The sequence below is a fragment of the Amblyraja radiata genome, chromosome 30, assembly GCF_010909765.2.
Source record: "Amblyraja radiata isolate CabotCenter1 chromosome 30, sAmbRad1.1.pri, whole genome shotgun sequence".
Lineage (NCBI taxonomy): Eukaryota > Metazoa > Chordata > Chondrichthyes > Rajiformes > Rajidae > Amblyraja > Amblyraja radiata.
The window spans coordinates 13,959,532-13,987,399 of NC_045985.1; the positions used below are offsets into that span (position 1 = coordinate 13,959,532).

Genomic DNA, 27,868 nt, shown 5'->3' on the forward strand with positions numbered 1-27,868 from the left:
TCAAGCATTTTTGTGTACCCTGGCCTCAACTACATTCTGTGGCAGAGAATTCCAGAGATAACTCCCGGGGACTTTCTGATTCTCTGCTCCCCCCCCCCCCCCATTCTCCGCCACCCTGGATAAGGAAACAGCGAGTCTGGGGCTCGAGAATCCGAAGAAGGTGAGATGTACTGGTACCTGGCGGAGTCTCCCTGACACCGGGAAGAGGTTTGCAGGCATTCCGTGTGTGTGTGTGCTGGGATCGGATGGATTTACACCAGGGAGACATTCCTGGGAGGTGAAGGTAGCGGGGAGTCGGGGCTGGAGTCTGGGAGTCGCCACAGGGTCTGTGGAGAGGAAGAGAGGGGTCACACTGACACCAAAGTCTGGAGTCTGGAGGATCTAGCGGGGGTGGGATGACGTGGTTCGATGCATTCACATCCCTTCTATCCCGTCTCCCCGCCCGTCCCATTCCCGGGAGGGTGGGAATTTATCTCAGTTACGAGACATAGAGTCATAGTGATACAGTGTGGAAACAGACCATTCGGCCCTACTTGTCTACACCGGCCTACATGTCCCAGCTGCACTAGTCCCATCTGCCTGCGCTTGGTCCATATCCCTCCAAACCTGTCCTATCCATGTACCTGTCTAACTGTTTCTTAAACATTGGGATAATCCCAGCCTCAACCACCTAATTTGGCATCTTGTTCCACACACCCACTACCATTTGTGTGAAAAAATTACACATCAGATTCCGATTAAATCTTTTCTGCTTCACCTTAACCTATGTCATCTGGTCCTCATTCCCCTACTCTGGGCTAGAGACTCTATGCATCCACCCAATCTACCTCATCCTCCTGTGCTCCAAGGAATAGAGACCCAGCCTACTCAACCTCTCCCTATAGCTCACATCTTCTAGTCCTGGCAGTATCCTCGTAAATCCTCTCTGAACCCTTTCTAGCTTGACAATATATTTCCTTTAACATGGTGCCCAGAACTATTCTAAATGCGGTCTCGCCAAAGTCTTATACAACTGCACCATGACCTTCTGCAAAACCACTCGCTTTTGTATCATCAGCAAACTTGCTAATTTTGCCCTTTCTGTTCTCTTGCAAATCATTGATGTAGATGACAAACAGTAATGGGTCCAGCACCGAGCCCTGTGGCACACCACTAGTCACAGGCCTCCAGTCCGAAAAGCAACCTTCCACCATCACCCTCTGCTTCCTTCCATGAAGCCAATTTGCTATACATTCAGAGTCTGGGACAGTTTCGTTTTACGACACGGACACCAAGTCCAGTCCATTTATAATTTTATATGTTTCTATAAGATATCCCCTCATCCTTCTAAATTCCAGTGAATACAAGCCTAGTCTATTCAATCTTTCCTCATGTGACAGTCCCGCCATCCCAGGGATCAATCTCGTGAACCTACGCTGCACTGCCTCAATCACAATGATGTCCTTCCTCAAATTAGGAGACCGAAACTGTACACAATATCCATTATCTTCGTTACATTTTTCATATATTTCATTAATTTGTTCTATATCACTCTATATCGACATCTATATATCTCATTTCGCCTTCCCCTGACTCTCAGTACAAAGAAGGGACTCCAATTCCATTCCTCCAAAGGCGGGGACCAAGCAGGCCGGCCACAAATGACCTCACCTCAGACAGGGTGATGCCCTGGTAGGTCCATTGCTGGCTCGGGAAGGTGTGATACCAGTCCAAATTTACATTAAACGTTGTCGTAGTACCTGCTTTAGTTAGCTCCTCCGGCAGCGTGTTCCATATAGCCACGACCTGTGTGAAAATTAATTCCTCAGATAATCGTATTCCCAGTTTAAACCTAGGTCCTCTAGTGCTCGATTTCACTACTCTGGGTAAAAGACTGTGCATTCACCCAATCTGTCCCCATCTTGAACTTATGCCCTACAGCTCAGCGCGACAATTAATAAAGTCCTAATTTCTCCCTTTCGCCCCGGCCCTCAAGTCCGGGCACCATCCTCGTAAATCTTTCATAGCAAAAGTATTTGAGTATAGGAGCAGGGAGGTTCTAGTGCAGTTGTACAGGGTCTTGGTGAGATCACACCTGGAATATTGCGTACAGTTTTGGTCTCCTAATCTGAGGAAAGACATTCTTGCCATAGAGGGAGTACAGAGAAGGTTCACCAGACTGATTCCTGGGATGTCAGGATTTTCATATGAAGAAAGACTGGTTTGTACTCGCTAGAATTTAGAAGATTGAGGGGGGATCTTATGGAAACTTACAAAATTCTTAAGGGGTTGGACAGGCTAGATGCAGGAAGATTGTTCCCGATGTTGGGGAAGTCCAGAACAAGGGGTCACAGTTTAAGGATAAGGGGAAAATCTTTTAGGACCGAGATGAGGAAAACATTTTTCACACAGAGAATGGTGAATCTCTGGAATTCTCTGCCACAGAAGGTAGTTGAGGCCAGTTCATTGGCTGTATTTAAGAGGGAGTTAGATGTGGCCCTTGTGGCTAAAGGGATCAGGGGGTATGGAGAGAAGGCAGGTACAGGATACTGAGTTGGATGATCAGCCATGATCATATTGAATGGTGGTGCTGACTCGAAGGGCCGAATGGCCTACTCCTGCACCTATTGTCTATGTTTCTATGTTCAAAAAGGAACTGCAGATGCTGGAATATCGAAGGTACACAAAATTGCTGGGGAAACTCAGCGGGCGCAGCAGCATCAATCTACACCTCCATCCCCCACCAGGATGGCCTCAGAGCCCTCCGGTTCTTCCTCGACCAGAGGAGCAACCTATACCCAGCCACTGACACTCTCCTCCGCTTAGCGGAGTTGGTCCTCACCCTCAACAACTTTACATTCGACTCCTCCCATTTCCTCCAAACACAAGGCACACGCATGGGCCCCAGCTACGCCTGCCTCTTTGTCGGGTACGTCGAACAATCCTTGTTCGAGACGTACCAGGGCCCCATCCCCGACCTCTACCTCCGTTACATTGACGACTGCTTTGGGGCCACCTCCTGCACCTACACACAACTGACTGACTTCATCCACTTCACCACCAACTTCCATCCGGCACTCCAATACACCTGGACGATTTCCGACACTTCCCTACCATTCCTTGACCTCACCATCTCCATCGCAGGGGACAGACTCCTGACCGACATACATTACAAACCCACTGACTCACATGGCTATCTGGACTACACGTCTTCCCACCCTGCCCCCTGTAAAGACTCCATCCCCTACTCCCAATTCCTCCGCCTACGCCGCATCTGTTCCCAGGATGAGACATTCCATACCAGGGCATCGGAAATGTCCTCGTTCTTCAGGGAACGGGGATTCCCCTCCGCCACCATAGATGAGGCTCACACCAGGGTCTCATCCATACCCCGTAACACTGCTCTCTCTCCCCATCCCCGCACTCGCAACAAGGGCAGAGTCCCTCTGGTCCTCACCTTTCACCCCACCAGCCGGCAAATACAACACATAATCCTCCGCCATTTCCGCCACCTCCAACGTGACCCCACCACTCGCCACATCTTCCCATCTCCCCCCCCCCCATGTCTGCCTTCCGCAAAGACCGCTCCCTCCGCAACTCCCTCGTCAATTCTTCCCTTCCCTCCCGCACCACCCCCTCCCCGGGCACTTTCCGTTGCAACCGCAAGAAATGCAACACCTGTCCCTTCACTTCCCCCCTCGACTCCATTCAAGGACCCAAGCAGTCGTTCCAGGTGCGACAAAGGTTCACCTGTATCTCCTCCAACCTCATCTACTGCATCCGCTGCTCTAGATGTCAGCTGATTTACATCGGGGAGACTAAGCGTAGGTTGGGCGATCGTTTCGCCGAACACCTCCGCTCAGTCCGCAATAACCTACCTGGACTCCCGGTGGCTCAGCACTTCAACTCCCCCTCCCATTCCCAATCCGACCTCTCTGTCCTGGGTCTCCTCCATTGCCAGAGTGAGCAACAGCGGAAATTGGAGGAACAGCACCTCATATTCCGTCTGGGGACCTTGCGTCCGGATGGCATTAACATTGAATTCTCCCAATTTTGCTAGCCCTTGCTGTCTCCTCCCCTTCCTCAACCCTCTAGCTGTCTCCTCCCATCCCCCCCATCCGCCCGCCCTCGGGCTCCTCCTCCTCGCCTTTTCCTTCCTTCTCCCCCCCCCCCCACCCCCCATCAGTCTGAAGAAGGGTTTCGGCCCGAAACGTCGCCTATTTCCTTCGCTCCATGGATGCTGCTGCACCCGCTGAGTTTCCCCAGCAACTTTGTGTACCTTCGTCTATGTTTCTATGTTGTGTAAACACTCTGACGTCACTCATGAGCGCTCTCCAGGTAAAGCTCCATTCATGAAATCCTTTGTTCTCTCTGACATCAGCCGGCCCGCCCACTGTCGCGTGATTGGCCGGCCCAGATCATGTTGGCCCGCCCACAGATCGCACATGATTGGCCGACCCAGATCGCACTGACGCGTGATTGGCTAATCCAGATAGGATGGCCCGCCCACTGACGCGTGATTGGTTGGCCCAGATAGGTTGGCCCGCCCACTGACGCGTGATTGGCCGGCCCAGATCATGCTGGCCCGCCCACAGATCGCACATGATTGGCCGACCCAGATCGCACTGACGCGTGATTGGCTGGTCCAGATCAGGATAGCCCGCCCCCTAACGCGTGATTGGTTGGCCCAGATAGGTTGGCCCGCCCACTGACGCGTGATTGGCCGGCCCAGATCATGCTGGCCCGCCCCTGATGTGTGATTGGTTGGCCCAGATCATGATGGCCCGCCCCTGACGTGTGATTGGTTGGCCCAGATCAGGGTGGCCCGCCCCTGATGTGTGATTGGTTGGCCCAGATCATGATGGCCCGCCCACTGACGCGTGATTGGACCGCGCCATTCCTTCGCTCCAGGATTGCTACCAAAGATCTCTTTGATTGCTACTGTCTCTAGCAAAGATCTTAGATCTTTGGTCTCTAGTAACTTTGGTGGGTGTTGGGCGGATGAATGGGAATTAATGGAAAGGTTAAAAGGAATAGGCAGAAAGAAGGGAATTGTATTGGGGGTAGAGGATTGATGGGTTATAACATTCACTCTCCGCACTCATCCTCCCCTTCCCCCCTCCCTCGTCCCCTCCCGAAATTCCCTTCTCCATCCCGGATTAAGACTCCGGGAGACACGTTCTCCCCCGGTCCCGGGGTCGCGCTGCCCGAGTCTAGAAACATAGACAATAGGTGCAGGAGTAGCCTGCACCGCCATTCAATATGATCATGGCTGATCATCCAACTCAGTATCCTGTACCTGCCATCTCTCCATACACCCTGAAGAAGGGTTTCGGCCCGAAACGTCGCCTATTTCCTTCGCTCCATAGATGCTGCTGCACCCGCTGAGTTTCCCCAGCAATTTTGTGTACCTTCGATATTCCAGCATCTGCAGTTCCCTTTTGAACACATCTCTCCATACCCCCTGATCCCTTTAGCCACAAGGGCCACATCTAACTCCCTCTTAAATATAGCCAATGAACTGGCCTCAACAACGTCTGAAGAAGGGTTTCGGCCCGGAACGTTGCCTATTTATTTCGTTCCATAGATGCTGCTGCACCCGCTGAGTTTCTCAAGCATTTTTGTGTACCCTGGCCTCAACTACATTCTGTGGCAGAGAATTCCAGAGATAACTCCCGGGGACTTTCTGATTCTCTGCTCCCCCCCCCCCCCCCCCCCCCCCATTCTCCGCCACCCTGGATGTGGAAACAGCGAGTCTGGGGCTCGAGAATCCGAAGAAGGTGAGATGTACTGGTACCTAGCGGAGTCTCCCTGACACCGGGAAGAGGTTTGCAGGCATTCCGTGTGTGTGTGTGCTGGGATCGGATGGATTTACATCAGGGAGACATTCCTGGCAGGTGAAGGTAGCGGGGAGTTGGGGCTGGAGTCTGGGAGTCGCCATATGGTCTGTGGAGAGGAAGAGAGGGGTCACACTGACCCCAGAGACTGGAGTCTGGAGGATCTAGCGGGGGTGGGATGACGTGGTTTGATGCATTTACATCCCTTCTATCCCGTCTCCCCACTAAACATTGGGATAATCCGAGTCTCAACCACTTCATTTGGCAGCTTGTTCCACACATCCACCACAAAATTATACCTCAGATTCCGATTAAATCTTTTCTACTTCACCTTAACCTATGTCCTCTGGTCCTCATTCCCCTACTCTGGGCTAGAGACTCTATGCATCCACCCAATCTACCTCATCCTCCTGTGATCCAAGGAATAGAGACCCAGCCTACTCAACCTCTCCCTATAGCTCACATCTTCTAGTCCTGGCAGTATCCTCGTAAATCCTCTCTGAACCCTTTCTAGCTTGACAATATATTTCATGGTGCCCAGAACTATTCTAAATGCGGCCTCGCCAAAGTCTTATACAACTGCACCATGACCTTCTGCAAAACCACTCGCTTTTGTATCATCAGCAAACTTGCTAATTTTGCCCTTTCTGTTCTCTTGCAAATCATTGATGTAGATGACAAACAGTAATGGGCCCAGCACCGAGCCCTGTGGCACACCACTATTCACAGGCCTCCAGTCCGAGAAGCAACCTTCCACCATCACCCTCTGCTCCCTTCCATGGAGCCAATTTTCTATCCATTCAGAGTCCGGGACAGTTTCATTTTACAACGCGGACACCAAGTCCCATCTCCACACCTTCACAGGGAATAAATTCACGGAGAAACGTTATCCTTTATTCTGGCCTTGGGATGGAAACTGGCTGAGGATCTGCTCCGGTTCCGCCCCGGGTGTGTAAAAGGGTCGGGTCCAGGGACCGACGTCAGGAGCGGGGCTCAGGGGCTGTGGGGCAGAAACCCGGTGGAAATAAAACCAGGGGGAATGTAAATGTGGGATGAGTGAAATAAACAGCAACTGAAATCAGAGCTGTCTGTCGATCCGTTCATTCAAGCGTTAACTTCGTCCTTCAATGGAACAGAAATATTTTTGTGAATATATAAAGATGGAAACATTTGTCCTTCCCGCGGGTAACACGTGTGGAGGGAAATGTGAGTCTTTTTGGTCCACATAGAACGTGGAACAGTACAATGCCAAGCTAATCGCTCGTTCCTGCAGTTGCTCCGGTTTCTTCCCACATCCCAAAGATGTGCAGGTTTGTACGATCATGTGTGATAAGAGCAGAATTAGGCCATTCGGCCCAATAAGTCTACTCAGCCATTCGATCGTGGCTGACCTATCTATCCCTATCGTCCTTGACTCTCCCACTATTGGAAACACCCTCGCCGCATCCATTCTATCCAAGCCTTTCACTATTCTATACGCTTCAATAAGTTACCCCCTCATCCTTCTAAACTCCAGCGAGTACAGGGTCACTCATCATATGTTAACCTACTCATTCCTGTGATTATTCTTGTAAACCTCCTCTGGACCCTTTCATGAGCCAGCAAACCATTCCTCAGATATGGTTCCCCAAAATTGCTAACAATATTCCAAATGCGGTCTTACCAGCACCTTATAGAGCCTCAGCATTACATCCCTGTTTTTGTATACAAGCCAACTTGAATTAAATGCTAGCATTGAGTTTGCTACCGATTCGATTTGCAGATTATATTTTTGGGAGTACCTTTTCACCTCCGATTTCTGGATTCTCTCCCCATTTAGAAAATAGCCTACGCCTATACTCCTACAACCAAAATGCATGATTCCACATTTTGCTACACTATATTCGATCCGCCACTTCTCTGCCCACTCTCTCAACCTGTCCAAGTCCTTCTGCAGAGTCCCTGCCTTCTCTACACTACCTGCCCCTCCTCTGATTTTTGTACCTACCGCAAACTTGACGACAAAGCCTTTGGGTTTATTGACCTCTGTGAATGACCCGCTGGTGTGCAGATAGTTGATGAAAAAGTAGGATAACATAGAACTAGTGTGAACGGGTGATCGGTGGTCGGCGTGGATTCGGTGTCTCCCCCACCCTACTCGTTGTACTAGTTTCACTGTCGTCTGGTGAATTTCATGGTTTGTAACTCGTTGTCACCTAGCTCACAGCTAACAATGGCCTGTTTCCTAGAAACATAGAAAATAGGTGCAGGAGGAGGCCATTCGGCCCTTCGAGCCAGCACCGCCATTCATTGTGATCATGGCTGATCGTCCCCTATCAATAACCCGTGCCTGCCTTCTCCCCATACCCCACTCCACTAGCCCCTAGAGCTCTATCTAACTCTCTCTTAAATCCATCCAGTGACTTGGCCTCCACTGCCCTCTGCGGCAGGGAATTCCACAAATTAACAACTCTGGGTGAAAAAGTTTTTTCTCACCTCAGTCTTAAATTACCTCCCCTTTATTCTAAGATTGTGTGGCGCCTGGTTCTGGACTCGCCCAACATTGGGAACATTTTTTACTGCATCTAGCTTGTCCAGTCCTTTCATAAGTTTATATGTTTCTATAAGATAGCCCCTCATCCTTCTAAATTCCAGTGAATACAAGCCTAGTCTATTCAATATTTCCTCATATGACAGTCCCGCCATCCCAGGGATCAATCTCGTGAACCTACGCTGCACTGCCTCAATCACAAGGATGTCCTTCCTCAAATTAGGAGACCGAAACTGTACACAACTGTACACAATACCCATTACCTCCGTTACATTTTTCATATATTTCATTAATTTGTTCTATATCACTCTATATCGACATCTATATATCTCATTTCGCTTTCCCCTGACTCTCAGTACAAAGAAGGGACTCCGATTCCATTTCTCCAAAGGCGGGGACTAGGCAGGCCGGCAACAAATGACCTCACCTCAGACAGGGTGATGCCCTGGTAGGTCCATTGCTGGCTCGGGAAGGTGTGATACCTGTCCAAATTTACATTAAACGTTGTCGTAGTACCAATGTTTAGTTACCTCCTCTGGTAGCATGTTCGATATAGCCACGACCTGTGTGAAAATTAATTCCTCAAATAATCGTATTCCCAGTTTAAACCTAGGTCCTCTAATGCTCGATTTCACTACTCTGGGTAAAAGACTGTGCATTCACCCAATCTGTCCCCCTCTTGAATTTATGCCCTACAGCTCAGCGCGCCAATTAATAAAGTCCTACTTTCTCCCTTTCGCCCCGGCCCTCAAGTCCGGGCACCATCCTCGTAAATCTTTCATAGCAAAAGTATTTGAGTATAGGAGCAGGGAGGTTCTACTGCTGTTGTACAGGGTCTTGGTGAGACCACACCTGGAGTATTGCGTACAGTTTTGGTCTCCTAATCTGAGGAAAGACATTCTTGCCATAGAGGGAGTACAGAGAAGGTTCACCAGACTGATTCCTGGGATGTCAGGATTTTCATATGAAGAAAGACTGGATAGACTCGGATTGTACTCGCTAGAATTTAGAAGATTGAGGGGGGATCTTATGGCAACTTACAAAATTCTTAAGGGGTTGGACAGGCTAGATGCAGGAAGATTGTTCCCGATGTTGTGGAAGTCCAGAACAAGGGGTCACAGTTTAAGGATAAGGGGGAAATATTTTAGGACCGAGATGAGGAAAACATTTTTCACACAGAGAATGGTGAATCTCTGGAATTCTCTGCCACAGAAGGTAGTTGAGGCCAGTTCATTGGCTGTATTTAAGAGGGAGTTAGATGTGGTCCTTGTGGCTAAAGGGATCAGGGGGTATGGAGAGAAGGCAGGTACAGGATACTGAGTTGGATGATCAACCATGATCATATTGAATGGCGGTGCTGGCTCGAAGGGCCGAATGGTTTACTCCTGCACCTATTGTCTCTCTCTCCCCCCATGTCTGCCTTCCGCAAAGACCGCTCCCTCCGCAACTCCCTCGTCAATTCTTCCCTTCCCTCCCGCACCTCCCCCTCCCCGGGCACTTTCCGTTGCAACCGCAAGAAATGCAACACCTGTCCCTTCACCTCCCCCCTCGACTCCATTCAAGGTCCCAAGCAGTCGTTCCAGGTGCGACAAAGGTTCACCTGTATCTCCTCCAACCTCATCTACTGCATCCGCTGCTCTAGATGTCAGCTGATTTACATCGGTGAGACCAAGCGTAGGTTGGGCGATCGTTTCGCCGAACACCTCCGCTCAGTCCGCAATAACCTACCTGACCTCCTGGTGGCTCAGCACTTCAACTCCCCCTCCCATTCCCAATCCGACCTCTCTGTCCTGGGTCTCCTCCATTGCCAGAGTGAGCAACAGCGGAAATTGGAGGAACAGCACCTCATATTCCGTCTGGGGACCTTGCGTCCTTATGGCATTAACATTGAATTCTCCCAATTTGGCTAGCCCGTGCTGTCTCCTCCCCTTCCTTAACCCTCTAGCTGTCTCCTCCCACCCTCCCATCCGCCCGCCCTCGGGCTCCTCCTCCTCCTCCCCTTTTCCTTCTTTCTTTCCCCCCCCCCCCACCCCCCATCAGTCTGAAGAAGGGTTTCGGCCCGAAACGTCGCCTATTTCCTTCGCTCCATAGATGCTGCTGCACCCGCTGAGTTTCCCCAGCAATTTTGTGTACCTTCGATATTCCAGCATCTGCAGTTCCCTTTTGAACACGTCTATGTTTCTATGTTGTGTAAACACTCTGACGTCACTCATGAGCGCTCTCCAGGTAAAGCTCCATTCATAAAATCCTTTGTTCTCTCTGACATCAGCCGGCCCGCCCACTGTCGCGTGATTGGCCGGCCCAGATCATGATGGCCCGCCCACAGATCGCACATGATTGGCCGACCCAGATCGCACTGACGCGTGATTGGCTGATCCAGATCAGGATAGCCCGCCCCCTAACGCGTGATTGGTTGGCCCAGATCAAGATGGCCCGCCCCTGATGTGTGATTGGCCGGTCTAGATCATGTTGGCCCGCCCACCGACGTGTGATTGGCCCGGCCCAGATCATGATGGCCCGCCCACTGACGCGTGAATGGACCGCGCCATTCCTTCTCTCCAGGATTGCTACCAAAGATCTCTTTGATTGCTACTGTCTCTAGCAAATATCTTAGATCTTTGTTCTCTAGTAACTTTGGTGGGTGTTGGGCGGATGAATGGGAATTAATGGAAAGGTTAAAAGGAATAGGCAGAAAGAAGGGAATTGTTTTGGGGGTAGAGGATTGATGGGTTATAACATTCACTCTCCGCACTCATCCTCCCCGTCCCCTCCTCCCTCGTCCCCTCCCGAAATTCCCTTCTCCATCCCGGATTAAGACTCCGGGAGACACGTTCTCCCCCGGTCCCGGGGTCGCGCTGCCCGAGTCTCCCCCCGACATAGAAACATAGACAATAGGTGCAGGAGTAGCCTGCACCGCCATTCAATATGATCATGGCTGATCATCCAACTCAGTATCCCGTACCTGCCTTCTCTCCATACCCCCTGATCCCTTTAGCCACAAGGGCCACATCTAACTCCCTCTTAAATTTAGCCAATGAACTGGCCTCAACAACGTCTGAAGAAGGGGTTCGGCCCGAAACGTTGCCTATTTCCTTCGTTCCATAGATGCTGCTGCACCCGCTGAGTGTCTCAAGCATTTTTGTGTACCCTGGCCTCAACTACATTCTGTGGCAGAGTATTCCAGAGATAACTCCCGGGGACTTTCTGATTCTGAAGGTGAGATGTACTGGTACCTGGCGGAGTCTCCCTGACACCGGGAAGAGGTTTGCAGGCATTCCGTGTGTGTGTGTGCTGGGATCGGATGGATTTACATCAGGGAGACATTCCTGGCAGGTGAAGGTAGCGGGGATTTGGGGCTGGAGTCTGGGAGTCGCCATATGGTCTGTGGAGAGGAAGAGAGGGGTCACACTGACCCCAGAGACTGGAGTCTGGAGGATCTAGCGGGGGTGGGATGACGTGGTTTGATGCAATTACATCCCTTCTATCCCGTCTCCCCACTAAACATTGGGATAATCCGAGTCTCAACCACTTCATTTGGCAGCTTGTTCCACACATCCACCACAAAATTATACCTCAGATTCCGATTAAATCTTTTCTACTTCACCTTAACCTATGTCCTCTGGTCCTCATTCCCCTACTCTGGGCTAGAGACTCTATGCATCCACCCAATCTACCTCATCCTCCTGTGATCCAAGGAATAGAGACCCAGCCTACTCAACCTCTCCCTATAGCTCACATCTTCTAGTCCTGGCAGTATCCTCGTAAATCCTCTCTGAACCCTTTCTAGCTTGACAATATATTTCATGGTGCCCAGAACTATTCTAAATGCGGCCTCGCCAAAGTCTTATACAACTGCACCATGACCTTCTGCAAAACCACTCGCTTTTGTATCATCAGCAAATTTGCTAATTTTGCCCTTTCTGTTCTCTTGCAAATCATTGATGTAGATGACAAACAGTAATGGGCCCAGCACCAAGCCCTGTGGCACACCACTATTCACAGGCTTCCAGTCCGAGAAGCAACCTTCCACCATCACCCTCTGCTCCCTTCCATGGAGCCAATTTGCTATCCATTCAGAGTCCGGGACAGTTTCATTTTACAACGCGGACACCAAGTCCCATCTCCACACCTTCACAGGGAATAAATTCACGGAGAAACGTTATTCTTTATTCTGGCCTTGGGATGGAAACTGGCTGAGGATCTGCTCCGGTTCCGCCCCGGGTGTGTAAAAGGGTCGGGTCCAGGGACCGACGTCAGGAGCGGGGCTCAGCGGCTGTGGGGCAGAAACCCGGTGGACAACAGGTCGGCGCTGAACGACTCCCATTTAATCCCCAAATTCCGTGTCGTAAAACCCAGTGAGCGCGGAAATAAAAACAGGGGGAATGTAAATGTGGGATGAGTGAAATAAACAGCAACTGAAATCAGAGCTGTCTGTCGATCCGTTCATACAAGCGTTAACTTCGTCCTTCAACGGAACAGAAATATTTTTGTGAATATATAAAGATGGAAACATTTGTCCTTCCCGCGGGTAACACGTGTGGAGGGAAATGTGAGTCTCTTCGGTCCACATAGAACGCGGAACAGTACAATGTCAAGCTAATCGCTCGTTCCTGCAGTTGCTCCGGTTTCCTCCCACATCCCAAAGATGTGCGGGTTTGTTAGATCATGTGTGATAAGAGCAGAATTAGGCCATTCGGCCCAATAAGTCTACTCAGCCATTCGATCGTGGCTGACCTATCTATCCCTATCGTCCTTGACTCCCCCACTATTGGAAACACCCTAGCCGCATCCATTCTATCCAAGCCTTTCACTATTCTATACGCTTCAATAAGTTACCCCCTCATCCTTCTAAACTCCAGCGAGTACAGGGTCAGTGCTCATCATATGTTAACCTACTCATTCCTGTGATTATTCTTGTAAACCTCCTCTGGACCCTTACATGAGCCAGCACATCCTTCCTCAGATATGGTGCCCCAAAATTGCTAACAATATTCCAAATGCGGTCTTACCAGTACCTTATAGAGCCTCAGCATTACATCCCTGTTTTTGTATACAAGCCAACTTGAATTAAATGCTAGCATTGAGTTTGCTACCGATTCGACTTGCAGATTATCTTTTTGGGAGTACCTTTTCACCTCCGATTTCTGGATTATCTCCCCATTTAGAAAATAGCCTACGCCTTTACTCCTACAACCAAAATGCATGATTCCACATTTTTGCTACACTATATTCGATCCGCCACTTCTCTGCCCACTCTCTCAACCTGTCCAAGTCCTTCTGCAGAGTCCCTGCTTTCTCTACACTACCTGCCCCTCCTCTGATTTTTGTACCTACCGCAAACTTGACCACAAAGCCTTTGGGTTTATTGGCCTCTGTGAATGACCCGCGGGTGTGCAGATAGTTGATGAAAAAGTAGGATAACATAGAACTAGTATGAACGGGTGATCGGTGGTCGGCGTGGTTTCGGTGTCTCCCCCACCCTACTCGTTGTACTAGTTTCACTGTCGTCTGGTGAATTTCATGGGTTGTAACTCGTTGTCACCTAGCTCACAGCTAACAATGGCCTGTTTCCTAGAAACATAGAAAATAGGTGCAGGAGGAGGCCATTCGGCCCTTCGAGCCAGCACCGCCATTCATTGTGATCATGGCTGATCGTCCCCTATCAATAACCCGTGCCTGCCTTCTCCCCATATCCCTTGACTCCACTAGCCCCTAGAGCTCTATCTAACTCTCTCTTAAATCCATCCAGTGACTTGGCCTCCACTGCCCTCTGCGGCAGGGAATTCCACAAATTAACAACTCTCTGGGTGAAAAAGTTTTTTCTCACCTCAGTCTTAAATTACCTCCCCTTTATTCTAAGACTGTGTGTCCCCTGGTTCTGGACTCGCCCAACATTGGGAACATTTTTTACTGCATCTAGCTTGCCCAGTCCTTTTATAATTTTATATGTTTCTATAAGATACCCCCTCATCCTACTAAATTCCAGTGAATACAAGCCTAGTCTATTCAATCTTTCCTCATATGACAGTCCCGCCATCCCAGGGATCAATCTCGTGAACCTACGCTGCACTGCCTCAATCACAAGGATGTCCTTCCTCAAATTAAGAGACCGAAACTGTACACAATACCCATTATCTCTGTTACATTTTTCATATATTTCATTAATTTGTTCTATATCACTCTATATCGACATCTATCTCATTTCGCTTTCTCCTGACTCTCAGTTCAAAGAAGGGACTCCGATTCCATTTCTCCAAAGGCGGGGACCAAGCAGGCCGGCCACAAATGACCTAATCTCTGACAGGGTGATGCCCTGGTAGGTCCATTGCTGGCTCGGGAAGGTGTGATACCTGACCAAATTTACATTAAACGTTGTCGTAGTACCTGCTTTAGTTACCTCCTCCGGCAGCATGTTCCATATAGCCACGACCTGTGTGAAAATTAATGGCCTACTCCTGCACCTAATTTCTATGTTTCTATGTTTCCTTAACCCTCTAGCTGTCTCCTCCCACCCTCCCATCCGCCCGCCCTCGGGCTCCTCCTCCTCCTCCCCTTTTCCTTCTTTCTACCCCCCCCCCCCCCCCCCCCCCCCCCCACCCCCCCCCCCCCCCCCCCATCAGTCTGAAGAAGGGTTTCGGCCCGAAACGTCGCCTATTTCCTTCGCTCCATAGATGCTGCTGCACCCGCTGAGTTTCCCCAGCAATTTTGTGTACCTTCTATGTTTCTATGTTGGGTAAACACTCTGACGTCACTCATGAGCGCTCTCCAGGTAAAGCTCCATTCACAAAATCCTTTGTTCTCTCTGACATCAACCGGCCCGCCCACTGTCGCGTGATTGGCCGGCCCAGATCATGATGGCCCGCCCACAGATCGCACATGATTGGCCGACCCAGATCGCACTGACGCGTGATTGGCTGATCCAGATCAGGATAGCCCGCCCCCTAACGTGTGATTGGTTGGCCCAGATCAAGATGGCCCGCCCCTGATGTGTGATTGGTTGGCCCAGATCATGATGGCCCAGATCATGATGGCCCGCCCATGACGCGCTGCCCGAGTCTCCCCCCGACATAGAAACATAGACAATAGGTGCAGGAGTAGCCTGCACCGCCATTCAATATGATCATGGCTGATCATCCAACTCAGTATCCCGTACCTGCCATCTCTCCATACCCCCTGATCCCTTTAGCCACAAGGGCCACATCTAACTCCCTCTTAAATATAGCCAATGAACTGGCCTCAACAACGTCTGAAGAAGGGTTTCGGCCCGAAACGTTGCCTATTTCCTTCGTTCCATAGATGCTGCTGCACCCGCTGAGTTTCTCAAGCATTTTTTTGTACCCTGGCCTCAACTACATTCTGTGGCAGAGAATTCCAGAGATGACTCCCGGGGACTTTCTGATTCTCTGCTCCCCCCCCCCCCCCCCCAGTCTCCGCCACCCGGGATGTGGAAACAGCGAGTCTGGGGCTCGAGAATCCGAAGAAGGTGAGATGTACTGGTACCTGGCGGAGTCTCCCTGACACCGGGAAGAGGTTTGCAGGCATTCCGTGTGTGTGTGTGCCTGGGATCGGATGGATTTACACCAGGGAGACATTCCTGGGAGGTGAAGGTAGCGGGGAGTCGGGGCTGGAGTCTGGGAATCGCCGCAGGGTCTGTGGAGAGGAAGAGAGGGGTCACACTGACACCAGAGACTGGAGTCTGGAGGATCTAGCGGGGGTGGGATGACGTGGTTCGATGCATTCACATCCCTTCTATCCCGTCTCCCCGCCCGTCCCATTCCCGGGAGTGTGGGAGTTTATCTCAGTTACGAGACATAGAGTCATAGTGATACAGAGTGGAACAGACCATTCGGCCCTACTTGTCTACACCGGCCTACATGTCCCAGCTGCACTAGTCCCATCTGCCTGCGCTTGGTCCATATCCCTCCAAACCTGTCCTATCCATGTACCTGTCTAACTGTTTCTTAAACATTGTGATAATCCCAGCCTCAACCACCTCATTTGGCAGCTTGTTCCACACACCCACTACCATTTGTGTGAAAAAATTACACATCAGATTCCGATTAAATCTTTTCTGCTTCACCTTAACCTATGTCATCTGGTCCTCATTCCCCTACTCTGGGCTAGAAACTCTATGCATCCACGCAATCTACCTCATCCTCCTGTGCTCCAAGGAATAGAGACCCAGCCTACTCAACCTCTCCCTATAGCTCACATCTTCTAGTCCTGGCAGTATCCTCGTAAATCCTCTCTGAACCCTTTCTAGCTTGACAATATATTTCCTATAACATGGTGCCCAGAACTATTCTAAATGCGGTCTCGCCAAAGTCTTATACAACTGCACCATGACCTTCTGCAAAACCACTCGCTTTTGTATCATCAGCAAACTTGCTAATTTTGCCCTTTCTGTTCTCTTGCAAATCATTGATGTAGATGACAAACAGTAATGGGCCCAGCACCGAGCCCTGTGGCACACCACTAGTCACAGACCTCCAGTCCGAAAAGCAACCTTCCACCATCACCCTCTGCTTCCTTCCATGAAGCCAATTTGCTATACATTCAGAGTCTGGGACAGTTTCGTTTTACGACACGGACACCAAGTCCAGTCCTTTTATAATTTTATATGTTTCTATAAGATCCCCCCTCATCCTTCTAAATTCCAGTGAATACAAGCCTAGTCTTTTCAATCTTTCCTCATATGACAGTCCCGCCATCCCAGGGATCAATCTCGTGAACCTACGTTGCACTGCCTCAATCACAAGGATGTCCTTCCTCAAATTAGGAGACCAAAACTGTACACAATACCCATTATCTTCGTTACATTTTTCATATATTTCATTAATTTGTTCTATATCACTCTATATCGACATCTATATATCTCATTTCGCCTTCCCCTTACTCTCAGTACAAAGAAGGGACTCCAATTCCATTCCTCCAAAGGCAGGGACCAAGCATGCCGGCCACAAATGACCTCCCCTCAGACAGGGTGATGCCCTGGTAGGTCCATTGCTGGTATCACGCGAAGGTGTGATACCTGTCCAAATTTACATTAAACGTTGTCGTAGTACCTGCTTTAGTTACCTCCTCCGGCAGCATGTTCCATATAGCCACGACCTGTGTGAAAATTAATTCCTCAGATAATCGTATTCCCAGTTTAAACCTAGGTCCTCTAGTGCTCGATTTCACTACTCTGGGTAAAAGACTGTGCATTCACCCAATCTGTCCCCCTCTTGAACTTATGCCCTACAGCTCAGCGCGCCAATTAATAAAGTCCTACTTTCTCCCTTTCGCCCCGGCCCTCAAGTCCGGGCACCATCCTCGTAAATCTTTCATAGCAAAGGTATTTGAGTATAGGAGCAGGGAGGTTCTACTGCAGTTGTACAGGGTCTTGGTGAGACCACATCTGGAGTATTGCGTACAGTTTTGGTCTCCTAATCTGAGGAAAGACATTCTTGCCATAGAGGGAGTATAGAGAAGGTTCACCAGACTGATTCCTGTGATGTCAGGATTTTCATATGAAGAAAGACTGGATAGACTGTTTTGTACTCGCTAGAATTTAGAAGATTGAGGAGGGATCTTATGGAAACTTACAAAATTCTTAAGGGGTTGGATAGGCTAGATGCAGGAAGATTGTTCCCGATGTTGGGGAAGTCCAGAACAAGGGGTCACAGTTTAAGGATAAGGGGGAAATCTTTTAGGACCGAGATGAGGAAAACATTTTTCACACAGAGAGTGGTGAATCTCTGGAATTCTCTGCCACAGAAGGTAGTTGAGACCAGTTCATTGGCTGTATTTAAGAGGGAGTTAGATGTGGCCCTTGTGGCTAAAGGGATCAGGGGGTATGGAGAGAAGGCAGGTACAGGATACTGAGTTGGATGATCAGCCATGATCATATTGAATGGCGGTGCAGGCTCGAAGGGCCGAATGGCCTATTCCTGCACCTATTTTCTATGTTTCTATGTTTCCTGCACTCTTTCCGACTATCAGACTGCCCCAAGCCCTTCTCTCTGCTTTCGTCAATATTGAAGACTGTTTAATGTCTAACTGACCTGTCCCTCGTGTGTGTTGGAAGCGGCCAGGGCACCTTGACACTGAGCACTTGCAGCCGAATAACATTCATTCCCCGAGACGGCAGCGTGCGCTGTCAACACTCGCGGTTCTGCAGGGGTTCAGCAATTGCGCGAAATGGAATGGGTTTTGAACCAGGAAGTGCCGCATAAAATGGCTTCGAAAGACCAGGTCGAGAGTTGGACCGAGGAGGCAGTTTGTCCCATCTGCCTGGATTTCTTCACCGACCCGGTTATACTGGACTGCGGGCACAACTTCTGCCGCTCCTGCATCACACAGAGTTGGGACAGGGAGGGGAGAAACTCCTGCCCGGAATGCAGAGAGCAGTTTACAGACCGCACCCTCAGGATGAATCGGGCCTTGGCGAGACTGTCTGAGAAAGCTCGAACACTGAGCCTGAATCGGACAGAGAAGGAAAGTAAACTTCAGTGCGAGGAACATCAGGAAGAACTGAAGCTGTTTTGTGAAACTGAAAAGAAGCTAATCTGTGCGGTTTGTGCAGCTGGGCGGGAACACAGAGATCACCGCTTCATGCCGGTTAAAGAAGCTGTCGAAACCTACAAGGTAAAAGCAAACCGATTTTGATCACATCATTGTTTAATTCCATCTTTATAATCTAACATTTTTATTCCCTGATTTTCAATCACAATCCCAGGATCAGGTGAAATCTTCCATCCAGTCTCTCACAAAAAAGGAATCAGGGATTCAGCGAATGGAGCAGCAACAGAAACAGAAGATTTCTGGAGTTCTGGTGAGACTTTCCAGTTTAGATTTCCTGATCTTGTATAGATTTGATCCCTGTGACGCGTGTAATAATAGAGCAGCGCAGTGACACAAGTAGTGCTGCTGTCTCCTAGTTCTTGTGAGCGGGTTCGATCCTGACCTCGGGTGCTGCCCGTGTGGTTCACGCCTTCTCCCTGTGACCGCGTCGGATTCCTTCCACGTCCCCAATACACGCTGGTTCAATGGTCAATCGGTGACTGTTATAATCCCTGGGAAAGTGGGTGGTGGATGGGAATTAATGGGCACGTGAAAAGGAACAGGCTGCAGGGAATTGTATTAGGGGTAGAGGATTGATGGGTTATAACATTACCTTCACGACATTTCAGAAGCATTTCGACAAACTATAGATTTTCTAAGAAAATTAAAAATGTACAGGCCAAATGTCACGTTTAAAGCAGTTGGGAAACACAATCAGTGACATTATATGTTGTTCTTCACCTTTCGTTTCACAGGAACAGTCACACAACCTTCAGTCCAAGATCACATCCCGATATGCTGAACTGCACCAGATTCTCACTGAGAAAGAGCAGCGCACACTGGCAGATATCCGGGAGGAAGAGAAGAAAATGCTAAATACAATGGAGAAAAATCTTGAAGAGATTCAAGGGCATTTAAATTCCATTGGAGAGGAACTCTTAAAGTTGCAACAACAGATGGATCAAAAAGACAGTCTGGTGTTTCTGAAGGTGAGGGGCTACACTACAGTTTGGCGAAGTGAAAGTGCACAGTCATAGAATGGTGGGTGACATTTCTGCAATAAATGCTGCATTTGCCAGTAATTCAGAACTGGGCAGATGTTCCGTCTGTTCCTGAGCTGTGCTGCTGTTGTTCCCAAACTAAATGGCCTCCTGCATAATCTGTGGGATCTCTGCACTGCCTGCAGTCTCCTTGGGATGAGTTATTGTGAACTTGTCATTGAGTTAGTGGATGTTTTTATTTCCCCTAAAAGATGGAAAATGCCCAGGAAAGAAAAGATCACGTGGAAAGTTTGTTGCATGTTCCACTTTAGTGTGAAATAATTTTACAACTTTAAACAGATCAGTTGAAGGCAGCTTAATGATCGTGCTCGTTGATGCATTAAATCAACCACTGTGATTCATCAACCTTCACATGCCTTACGGTCGCCAGGACTATTCTATCCTAAAGTTTCCCTTTGCTCTTAAATTGACCTATTCTCCCCCTAGTTAATATTTTGCTATTAATACACTTGTAAAATCTCTAGGGCAATATCCAATTTCTGTCTCTGTGACAATGACTATAAATGTTGGACAATGGAACATTTCTGGGGTTTGTTGTAATTTGTGTGAAACTCCTGCTGTCGTGATGTAGATGTCCCGTCTCAGTCTACTCAAGATTTGTGTTTTATTTCTTGCAGGAGGAAGCTGGTGGGAAGAGGAGGTAGGACATGCTCTTGACCGAAACACTGCGTGTTTGTGTTAGAACTGCTCAAAAAAAAATGTTGAGGCTCAGTTGATAACCAGCTGCTAAATGTTTGCAGGGTTAGTGATGAAGATAAAGCACTCTCAGTGACAGACGGTGCCTTGCAGATTGAAAAATTCGATCATCACTTTTTGATGAACGCGATGTGGGGAGAAACATCTGCCATTAAGCGAGGTAAAACCTGTCCAGTTTCCTCTCTTCTTGTTTATAACGCCTTTTAATAACACAGATGCAAGCATTGCCAATAGACATTGTATTCGCCTCTAACACCTAGATAACGAGACATTATTGCACGCAGAGACTGGAAAAACCTTAGGAATTCCGTGCACCGGTGGGTGGTGGTGACTCAGTCATTCTGTGCTCTTGGAGCCGAGAGCCATGATTGTATATTACAGAGTCAGGCCCTTCGGCCCTTCACATCCATGTCTACATATTTCCCAGCTGCACTAATCTGTTTGCCCACATTACATCGGTAAACTTCTACACCTCACACATTTAAGTACCTCTTAAACATAAGTATCTATCAACCACTCAGTGTGATGAAAACGAATCACTCAATTCCACTTAAAAATCCTTCCCCTCACCATAATGCTGCCCCCTCTTGATTTGATATCTCGATATGAGAATAAGGTTTTTGATAATCTACCCCACATCCTGCTGCAGATTTTGACAACCTCCCTCACTATCCACAAGTGTCACGAACTCCACAGATTTACCAGTCATAATTTGGACATTCACATCGAAGCCATGAACATATAACATAAACAGCAAATGTTGCAGCACCGATCTCTGCTGCACTCCACCAGTCACAGACCTCCAAGCAGAAAACTCACATTTCTATCGCTACCTTCTACCTCCAACCACCAAGCCAATTGTGGATCCATTTCACCAGCTCGCCCTGGATCCCACCTGCCTTCACTTTCTGGACCAGCCTTACATGCACAACATTGTCAAGTCCCTCAGTGAAGTTCATATATTGGTTCACAATGAGATCAGTGTGTTCTTGGTTGAACACACCCATCAGATCCACCCGTGAATCCCCTCTTTCAGCGACCCTACAACCACAAGTCTCCACCCATTCTGTCTAAAACCTGATCATTCAACCTCTGCTTCCTTCCATGGTCCAAGCCACCCCTCCCTCTCTCTCACCGTCCACTCAAAGAAACAGGGGCAGGTCATCTGGCCCCTCGTGTCTCCTCCCATTCACTATGATCATGGTGGTTCCTCTCCACACCTCCACCTCCTCTTTAACAACCTCAAATTGCTACTCACCTCAATATCCCCCTTGCTCCGATCTGCCTCCATATCTGAATAGCCGGCTTCATTCGTCGTCGCCCCCCCCCCCCCCCCCCCCCCCTCCTCCGCACTCTCCAGCCTCCTCCCGATATCTCACAGAAATCCCCTCTACAAACCTCCACAAGGTGTCAGTTGTCCGCCCGCCTGTGCCTGAGGCCGAGCGGCTTCTCCCCCGGTCCCGGGGCCGCGCTGCCCGAGTCTCCCCCCGACCCCCGGGGACTCTCTGATTCTCTGCTTCTCCCCCCAGTCTCCGTCACCCTGGATGTGGAAACAGCGGGTCCGCAGCTCGAGGTGTCTGAGGATCGGAAGAGGGTGAGAAATATCGGGGCCCGGAGGTGTCTCCCTGACACCGGGAAGAGGTTTACACACTGGCAGTGTGTGCTGGGATCGGAGGGATTCACATCGGGGAGACATTACTGGGAGGTGGAGGTGGCGGGGAGTCGGTTCTGGAGTCTGGGAGTCGCCGCAGAGTCTGTGGAGAGGAAGACAGTGGTCACATTGACCCCGGAGACTGGAGTCTGGAGGATCAGGCAGTTGGATGACGAGTTTGAAGCCTTCACCTCCCCTCCATTCCCTCTCCACGCCCGTCCCATCCCCGGGAGGGTGGGAGTTTCTCTCAGTTACGAGTCCGGGACAGTTTCATTTTACGACGCGGACACCAAGTCCCATCTCCACACCTTCACTGGGAATAAATTCACGGAGAAACTTTATCCTTTCTTCGAGACTTGGGATCGAAACTGGCTGAGAATCTGCTGCGGTTCCGCTCCAGGTGTACAAAAGTCGGGTCCCGGGACCGGCGTCAGGAGCAGGGTTCAGGGGCTGTGGGGCAGAAACCGGTGGACAACAGGTCGGCGATGAACGGGTCCCATTTAACCCCCAAATTCCGCGTCGTGAAACCCCAGTGAGCATAGAAACATAGAAAATAGATGCAGGAGTAGGCCATTCGGCCCTTCGAGCCTGCACCGCCATTTGATATGATCATGGCTGATCATCCAACTCAGTATCCCATCCCTGCCTTCTCTCCATACCCCCTGATCCCTTTAGCCACAAGGGCCACATCTAACTCCCTCTTAAATATAGCCAATGAACTGGCCTCAACTACCTTCTGTGGCAGAGAATTCCACAGATTCACCACTCTCTGTGTAAAAAATGATTTCCTCATCTCGGTCCTAAAAGTCTCCCCTCTTACCCTTAAACTGTGACCCCTAGTTCTGGACTTCCCCAACATCGGGAATAATCTTCCTGCATCTAGCCTGTCGAATGTTGTAAGTTTCTATAAGATCCCCCTCAATCTTCTGAATTCCAACGTGTACAAGCCGAGTCTATCCAGTCTTTCCTCATATGAAAGTCCTGCCATCCCAGGAATCAGTCTGGTGAACCTTCTCTGTACTCCCTCTATGGCAAGAATGTATTTCCTCAGATTAGGAGACCAAAACTGTACGCAATACTCCAGGTGTGGTCTCACCAAGACCCTGTACAACTGCAGTAGAACCTCCCTGCTCTTATACTCAAATCCTTTTGCTATGAATGCTAACATACCATTTGCTTTCTTCACTGCGGAAGTGAAACCGGGTGGAATGTAAATGTGGGAAGAGTGAAATAAACAGCAACTGAAATCAGAGCTGTCTGTCTGTCGATCCGTTCATTTTAACGCGTTAACCGCGTCCGGCAATGGAACAGAAACACTTTTGTGAAAATATAAAGATAGCAACAAACTCCCTACCCGCGGGTTCAGCAGCAACCGCGGGCGGCGGGTCCTGAGCTCCGGGCTCCCCCGGGTCCTAAACTCCCCGAGTCACAACGCGGTACAAGCGGTGTTGATGAGGACTTCAACAGCGGCGTAAAGGCGAGTTTGGGGGAAGGTGCAGATAGGAATTAAATCGGGAATTGCCAGAAATGAGAGAAGGCAAAGTGAATATTCGAAATGGTAGATACAAGAAATCTGATCACATAGTTGAGTAAAACCCCCCCCACAATGTGCTGGAGTAACTCAGCGGGCCAGGCAGCATCTGTGGAGGGAAATGGACAGACCACGCTTCGGGATCAGGACGCTTCTTTGGTCTGAAGAAGGAATTCCAAGGGCTACAGGTTCGCTCTATCAGATTGAATGGATTGGCGTTCATGTCGTTCGGAAGAGGGCGGTAAAAGTCTGACTCTGGAGGTGTGAATGGGAGGGAGGAGTGAAATCAGAAATTACTTGAATGGAGAAGAATAACGCTCAATGTCGGGAGTGGGAGATACAATGGGCCTCTCTGTGTTGTTGCTGGCCGTGTAGAAATAGAACAAGCTCTAGAACAGGCTCTTCGGCCCACAGAGAAAGTGGGACAGTACAATGCCCATCTAATCTTCTCTGTCTCGCTAGAATTTAGAAGATTGAGGGGGGATCTTATAGAAACGTACAAAATTCTTAAGGGGTTGGACAGGCTAGATGCAGGAAGATTATTCCCGATGTTGGGGAAGTCCAGAACAAGGGGTCACACAGTTTAAGGATAAGAGGGAAGTCTTTTAGGACCGAGATGAGAAAAACATTTTTCACACAGAGAGTGGTGAATGTGTGGAATTCTCTGCCACAGAAGGTAGTTGAGGCCAGTTCGTTGGCTATATTTAAGAGGGAGTTAGATGTGGCCCTTGTGGCTAAAGGGATAAGGGGGTATGGAGAGAAGGCAGGTACAGGATACTGAGTTGGATGATCAGCCATGATCATATTGAATGGCGGAGCAGGCTCGAAGGGCCGAATGGCCTACTCCTGCACCTATTTTCTATGTTTCTCTGCATTAAACCATGTTCTATTCATCGGGAGCAGGATTAATCCACTAGATGGCAGCAAAGCCACGTCGTGCGACCAAAGACCAGCTGTAACTTTGAGAATTAACTTTGACAATTGCAGAAACAGCGGGAATCTGATTTAATAAGTGACTTTTGTGACCTGTTACCACCCCTGCGGCAAAACACACAACAAATGCACGGCTTAAAATGTCGAGGCTTCAAAATGCATCCGCTACATTTTAACACCTCAGAAGTCTAAGTTCGGCATGTCTCAAAATTCCAAGAGTTGTAAGTCCACTGTATCAGAGTGAATGGATTGGAGTTGATGTTGATCGGGCGAAGACTGCACAGGTCTTACTGAGGAAGTGTAAATGGGAGCAGGGAATTCAATGGAAAAAAGAATTCAAGGAAGAAAAATAACGTTGAATGATGCAAATTGGAGTGGAGGCCATTTCACTGGATGCGTTCGAAAGAGAATTAGATAGTTAGGGTTAGCGGAATCAAGGGGTATGAGGAGAAGACAGGAACGGGGTACTGATTGTGGATGATCAACCATGATTACATTGAATGGCGGTGCTGGCTCGAAGGGCCGAATGGCCTCCTCCAGCATCTATTGTCTGGGTATCTTTGTATGTATGTATATCCACCACCTTCGATGCGAAAAGTTCCCCCTCGTATTTCTAATAAATCTTTCCCTTCTCAATTTAAACACATATTATGTGGTTCCTGGTAAAAGGACAGCCGATTCACACTATCTAAGTCCCTCATGATCATATATACCTCTATCAGATTACCCCGCAGCCCCCTGCGCTCAAAGGAATAAAGTCCTACCCTGCACAACTTCTCCCTTTCGCTCGTGACCTCGAGTCCTGGCAACATCCTCGTAAATATCCCCTGCTCTCTTTCCAGCAACCTGTTCTGCCCTGGACAACCCCAAACCCTTCTCTCCGCTTTCGTCTACATTCAATTCTATTTAATGTATGACTGACACCTCCCCCGTGGGAGATTAGTTGGAAGCTACCAGGAGACTGGATGAATTCAAAAGAGAGTTAAAAGCCCCTGTCCCACTTAGGAAACCTGAACGGAAACCTCTGGAGACTTTGCGTCCCACCCAAGGTTTCCGTGCGGTTCCCAGAGGTTCCCGGAGGTTTTTGTCAGTCTCCCTACCTGCTTCCACTACCTGCAAACTCCGGCAACCACCTGCAACCTCCGGGAACCGCACGGAAACCTTGGGTGGGGCGCAAAGTCTCCAAAGGTTTCCGTTCAGGTTTCCTAAGTGGGACAGGGGCATTAGATAGAGCTCTTGGGGCGAGCAGAATCAAGGGATATGGGGAGAAGGCAGGCTTGGGTTACTGATTGTGGATGATCAGCCATGATCACAATGAATGGCGGTACTGGCTGGAAGGGTCAAATGGCCACCGCCCGCACCTATTTTCTATGTTTCTATGTTGCAATGAAACCTTCACACTGAACACTTGTAGCCAATTAACATTCATTCCCCGAGACGGCAGCGTGCGCATTGTACGCATTTTTGAACCAGGAAGTGCCAGAGTGCACTTTGTTTGAAAATGGCTTCGAAAGACCAGGTTGCGAGTTTAACAGCGGAGGCAGTTTGTCAGGTCTGCCTGGATTTCTTCACCGATCCGGTTATACTGGAGTGTGGGCACAACTTCTGCCGCTCCTGTATCACACAGAGTTGGGACAAGGAGGGGAGAAACACCTGCCCGGAATGTAGAGAGGAGTTTACAGACCGCACCCTCAGGGATAGTCGGGCCTTGGCGAGACTGTCTGAGAAAGCTCGAACACTGAGCCTGAATCGGACAGAGAAGGAAAGTAAACTTCAGTGCGAGGAACATCAGGAAGAACTGAAGCTGTTTTGTAAAACTGACAAGAAGCTGATCTGTGTGATTTGTGCAGCTGGGCGGGAACACAAGTCTCACAGCTTCATGCTGGTAGCAGAAGCTGCTGAATTCTACAAGGTAAAAGCAAACCGATTTTGATCGCTTCATTGTTTAATTCCATCTTTATTGTCTAACACTTTCATTCTCTGATTTTCAAACGCAATCCTAGGATCAGATTAAAACTTCCTTCGTATCGCTCACATTAACGCAATCGGAGGTCCAGCAAATGGAGCAGCAACAGAAACAGAAGATTTCTGGAGTTCTGGTGAGACTTTCCAGTTTCGATTTCCTGATCTTGTGTAGATTTGATCCCTGTGACGCGTGTAATAATAGGGCAGAGCAGTGACACAAGTAGTGCTGCTGTCTCCTAGTTCTGGTGAGCGGGTTCGATCCTGACCTCGGGTGCTGCTCGTGTGGTTCACGCCTTCTTCCTGTGACCGCGTCTGATTCCTTCCACGTCCCCAATACACGCTGGTTCAATGGCCAATCGGTGGCTGTTATAATCCCTGGGAAAGTGGGGGGTGGGCGGATGAATGGGAATTAAAGGGGACGTGAAAAGGAATAGGCAGCAGAGAATTGTATTGGGGTAGAGGATTGATGGGTCATAAGGTGACCCTCACGTCATTTCAGAAGCATTTAGAGAAACTATTGAATTGCCAAAGCAAATAAATAATGCACAGGCGACATTCCACCGTCAAAGTCGTGAGGAAACACAATCAGTGACATTATATGTTATTCTTCACCTTTTATTTCACAGGAACAGTCACACGACCTTCAGTCCAAGATCACATCCCATTATGCTGAACTGCACCAGATTCTCACTGAGAAAGAGCAGCGCACAATGGCAGATGTCCGGGAGGAAGAGAAGAAGATTCTAAATACAATGGAGAAAAATCTGGGAGAGATTCAAGGGAATTTAAATTCCATTCAGGAGGAACTCTTAAAGTTGGAGCAGCAGATGGAGCAAAAAGACAGCGTGGTGTTTCTGAAGGTGAGGGGTTACACTACAGTTTGGTGAAGTGAAAGTGCACAGTCACAAAATGGTGGGTGACATTTCAGAAATAAATGCTGCATTTACCAGTAATTCGGAACTGAGTAAATGTTCCCTCTGTTCCAGCTGTTGTTGTTCCCAAACTAATTGGTTTCCCGCTGAATCTATGGGATCTCAGGTCTACTTGGCCGGAATGTAGAGAGGTGATTGTATTCTGTAGCGTTTAGAACAATGACAGGTGATCCTATATCTGATCCCAAGGACCACGAATGGGCAGAGG

The 27,868-nt window shown here is 49.1% G+C and overlaps 2 protein-coding genes and 1 long non-coding RNA gene across 5 annotated transcripts in view; 2 read left to right on the plus strand and 1 right to left on the minus strand.

Annotated features, from left to right (window-relative positions):
- LOC116990128 (zinc-binding protein A33-like) overlaps positions 1-27,868 on the minus strand; it is a 1,164,093-nt gene that overhangs the window by 22,518 nt on the left and 1,113,707 nt on the right. The window lies entirely within an intron of this gene.
- LOC116990136 (zinc-binding protein A33-like) lies at positions 18,925-21,070 on the plus strand. The gene is made up of 5 exons (XM_033047689.1): positions 18,925-18,975; positions 19,067-19,162; positions 19,647-19,880; positions 20,570-20,592; positions 20,693-21,070. Exons 1-5 carry the CDS (start codon positions 18,943-18,945, stop codon positions 20,853-20,855), a joined length of 549 nt encoding a protein of 182 aa, XP_032903580.1. The 5' UTR covers positions 18,925-18,942; the 3' UTR covers positions 20,856-21,070.
- On the plus strand, positions 26,619-27,411 carry LOC116990147. Its single transcript, XR_004416441.1, has 3 exons — positions 26,619-26,675; positions 26,767-26,862; positions 27,355-27,411. It is a non-coding gene; the product is annotated as an uncharacterized LOC116990147 (long non-coding RNA).

Bases quoted from the DNA above. Each gene is read 5' to 3' on its own strand.
- LOC116990136 (XM_033047689.1), top strand. From the start codon at position 18,943: ATGCCGGTTAAAGAAGCTGTCGAAACCTACAAG. The intron at 18,976-19,066 runs GTAAAAGCAAAC...TCACAATCCCAG, and splicing joins AAGCTGTCGAAACCTACAAG to GATCAGGTGAAATCTTCCAT. The intron at 19,881-20,569 runs GTGAGGGGCTAC...TATTTCTTGCAG, and splicing joins ACAGTCTGGTGTTTCTGAAG to GAGGAAGCTGGTGGGAAGAG.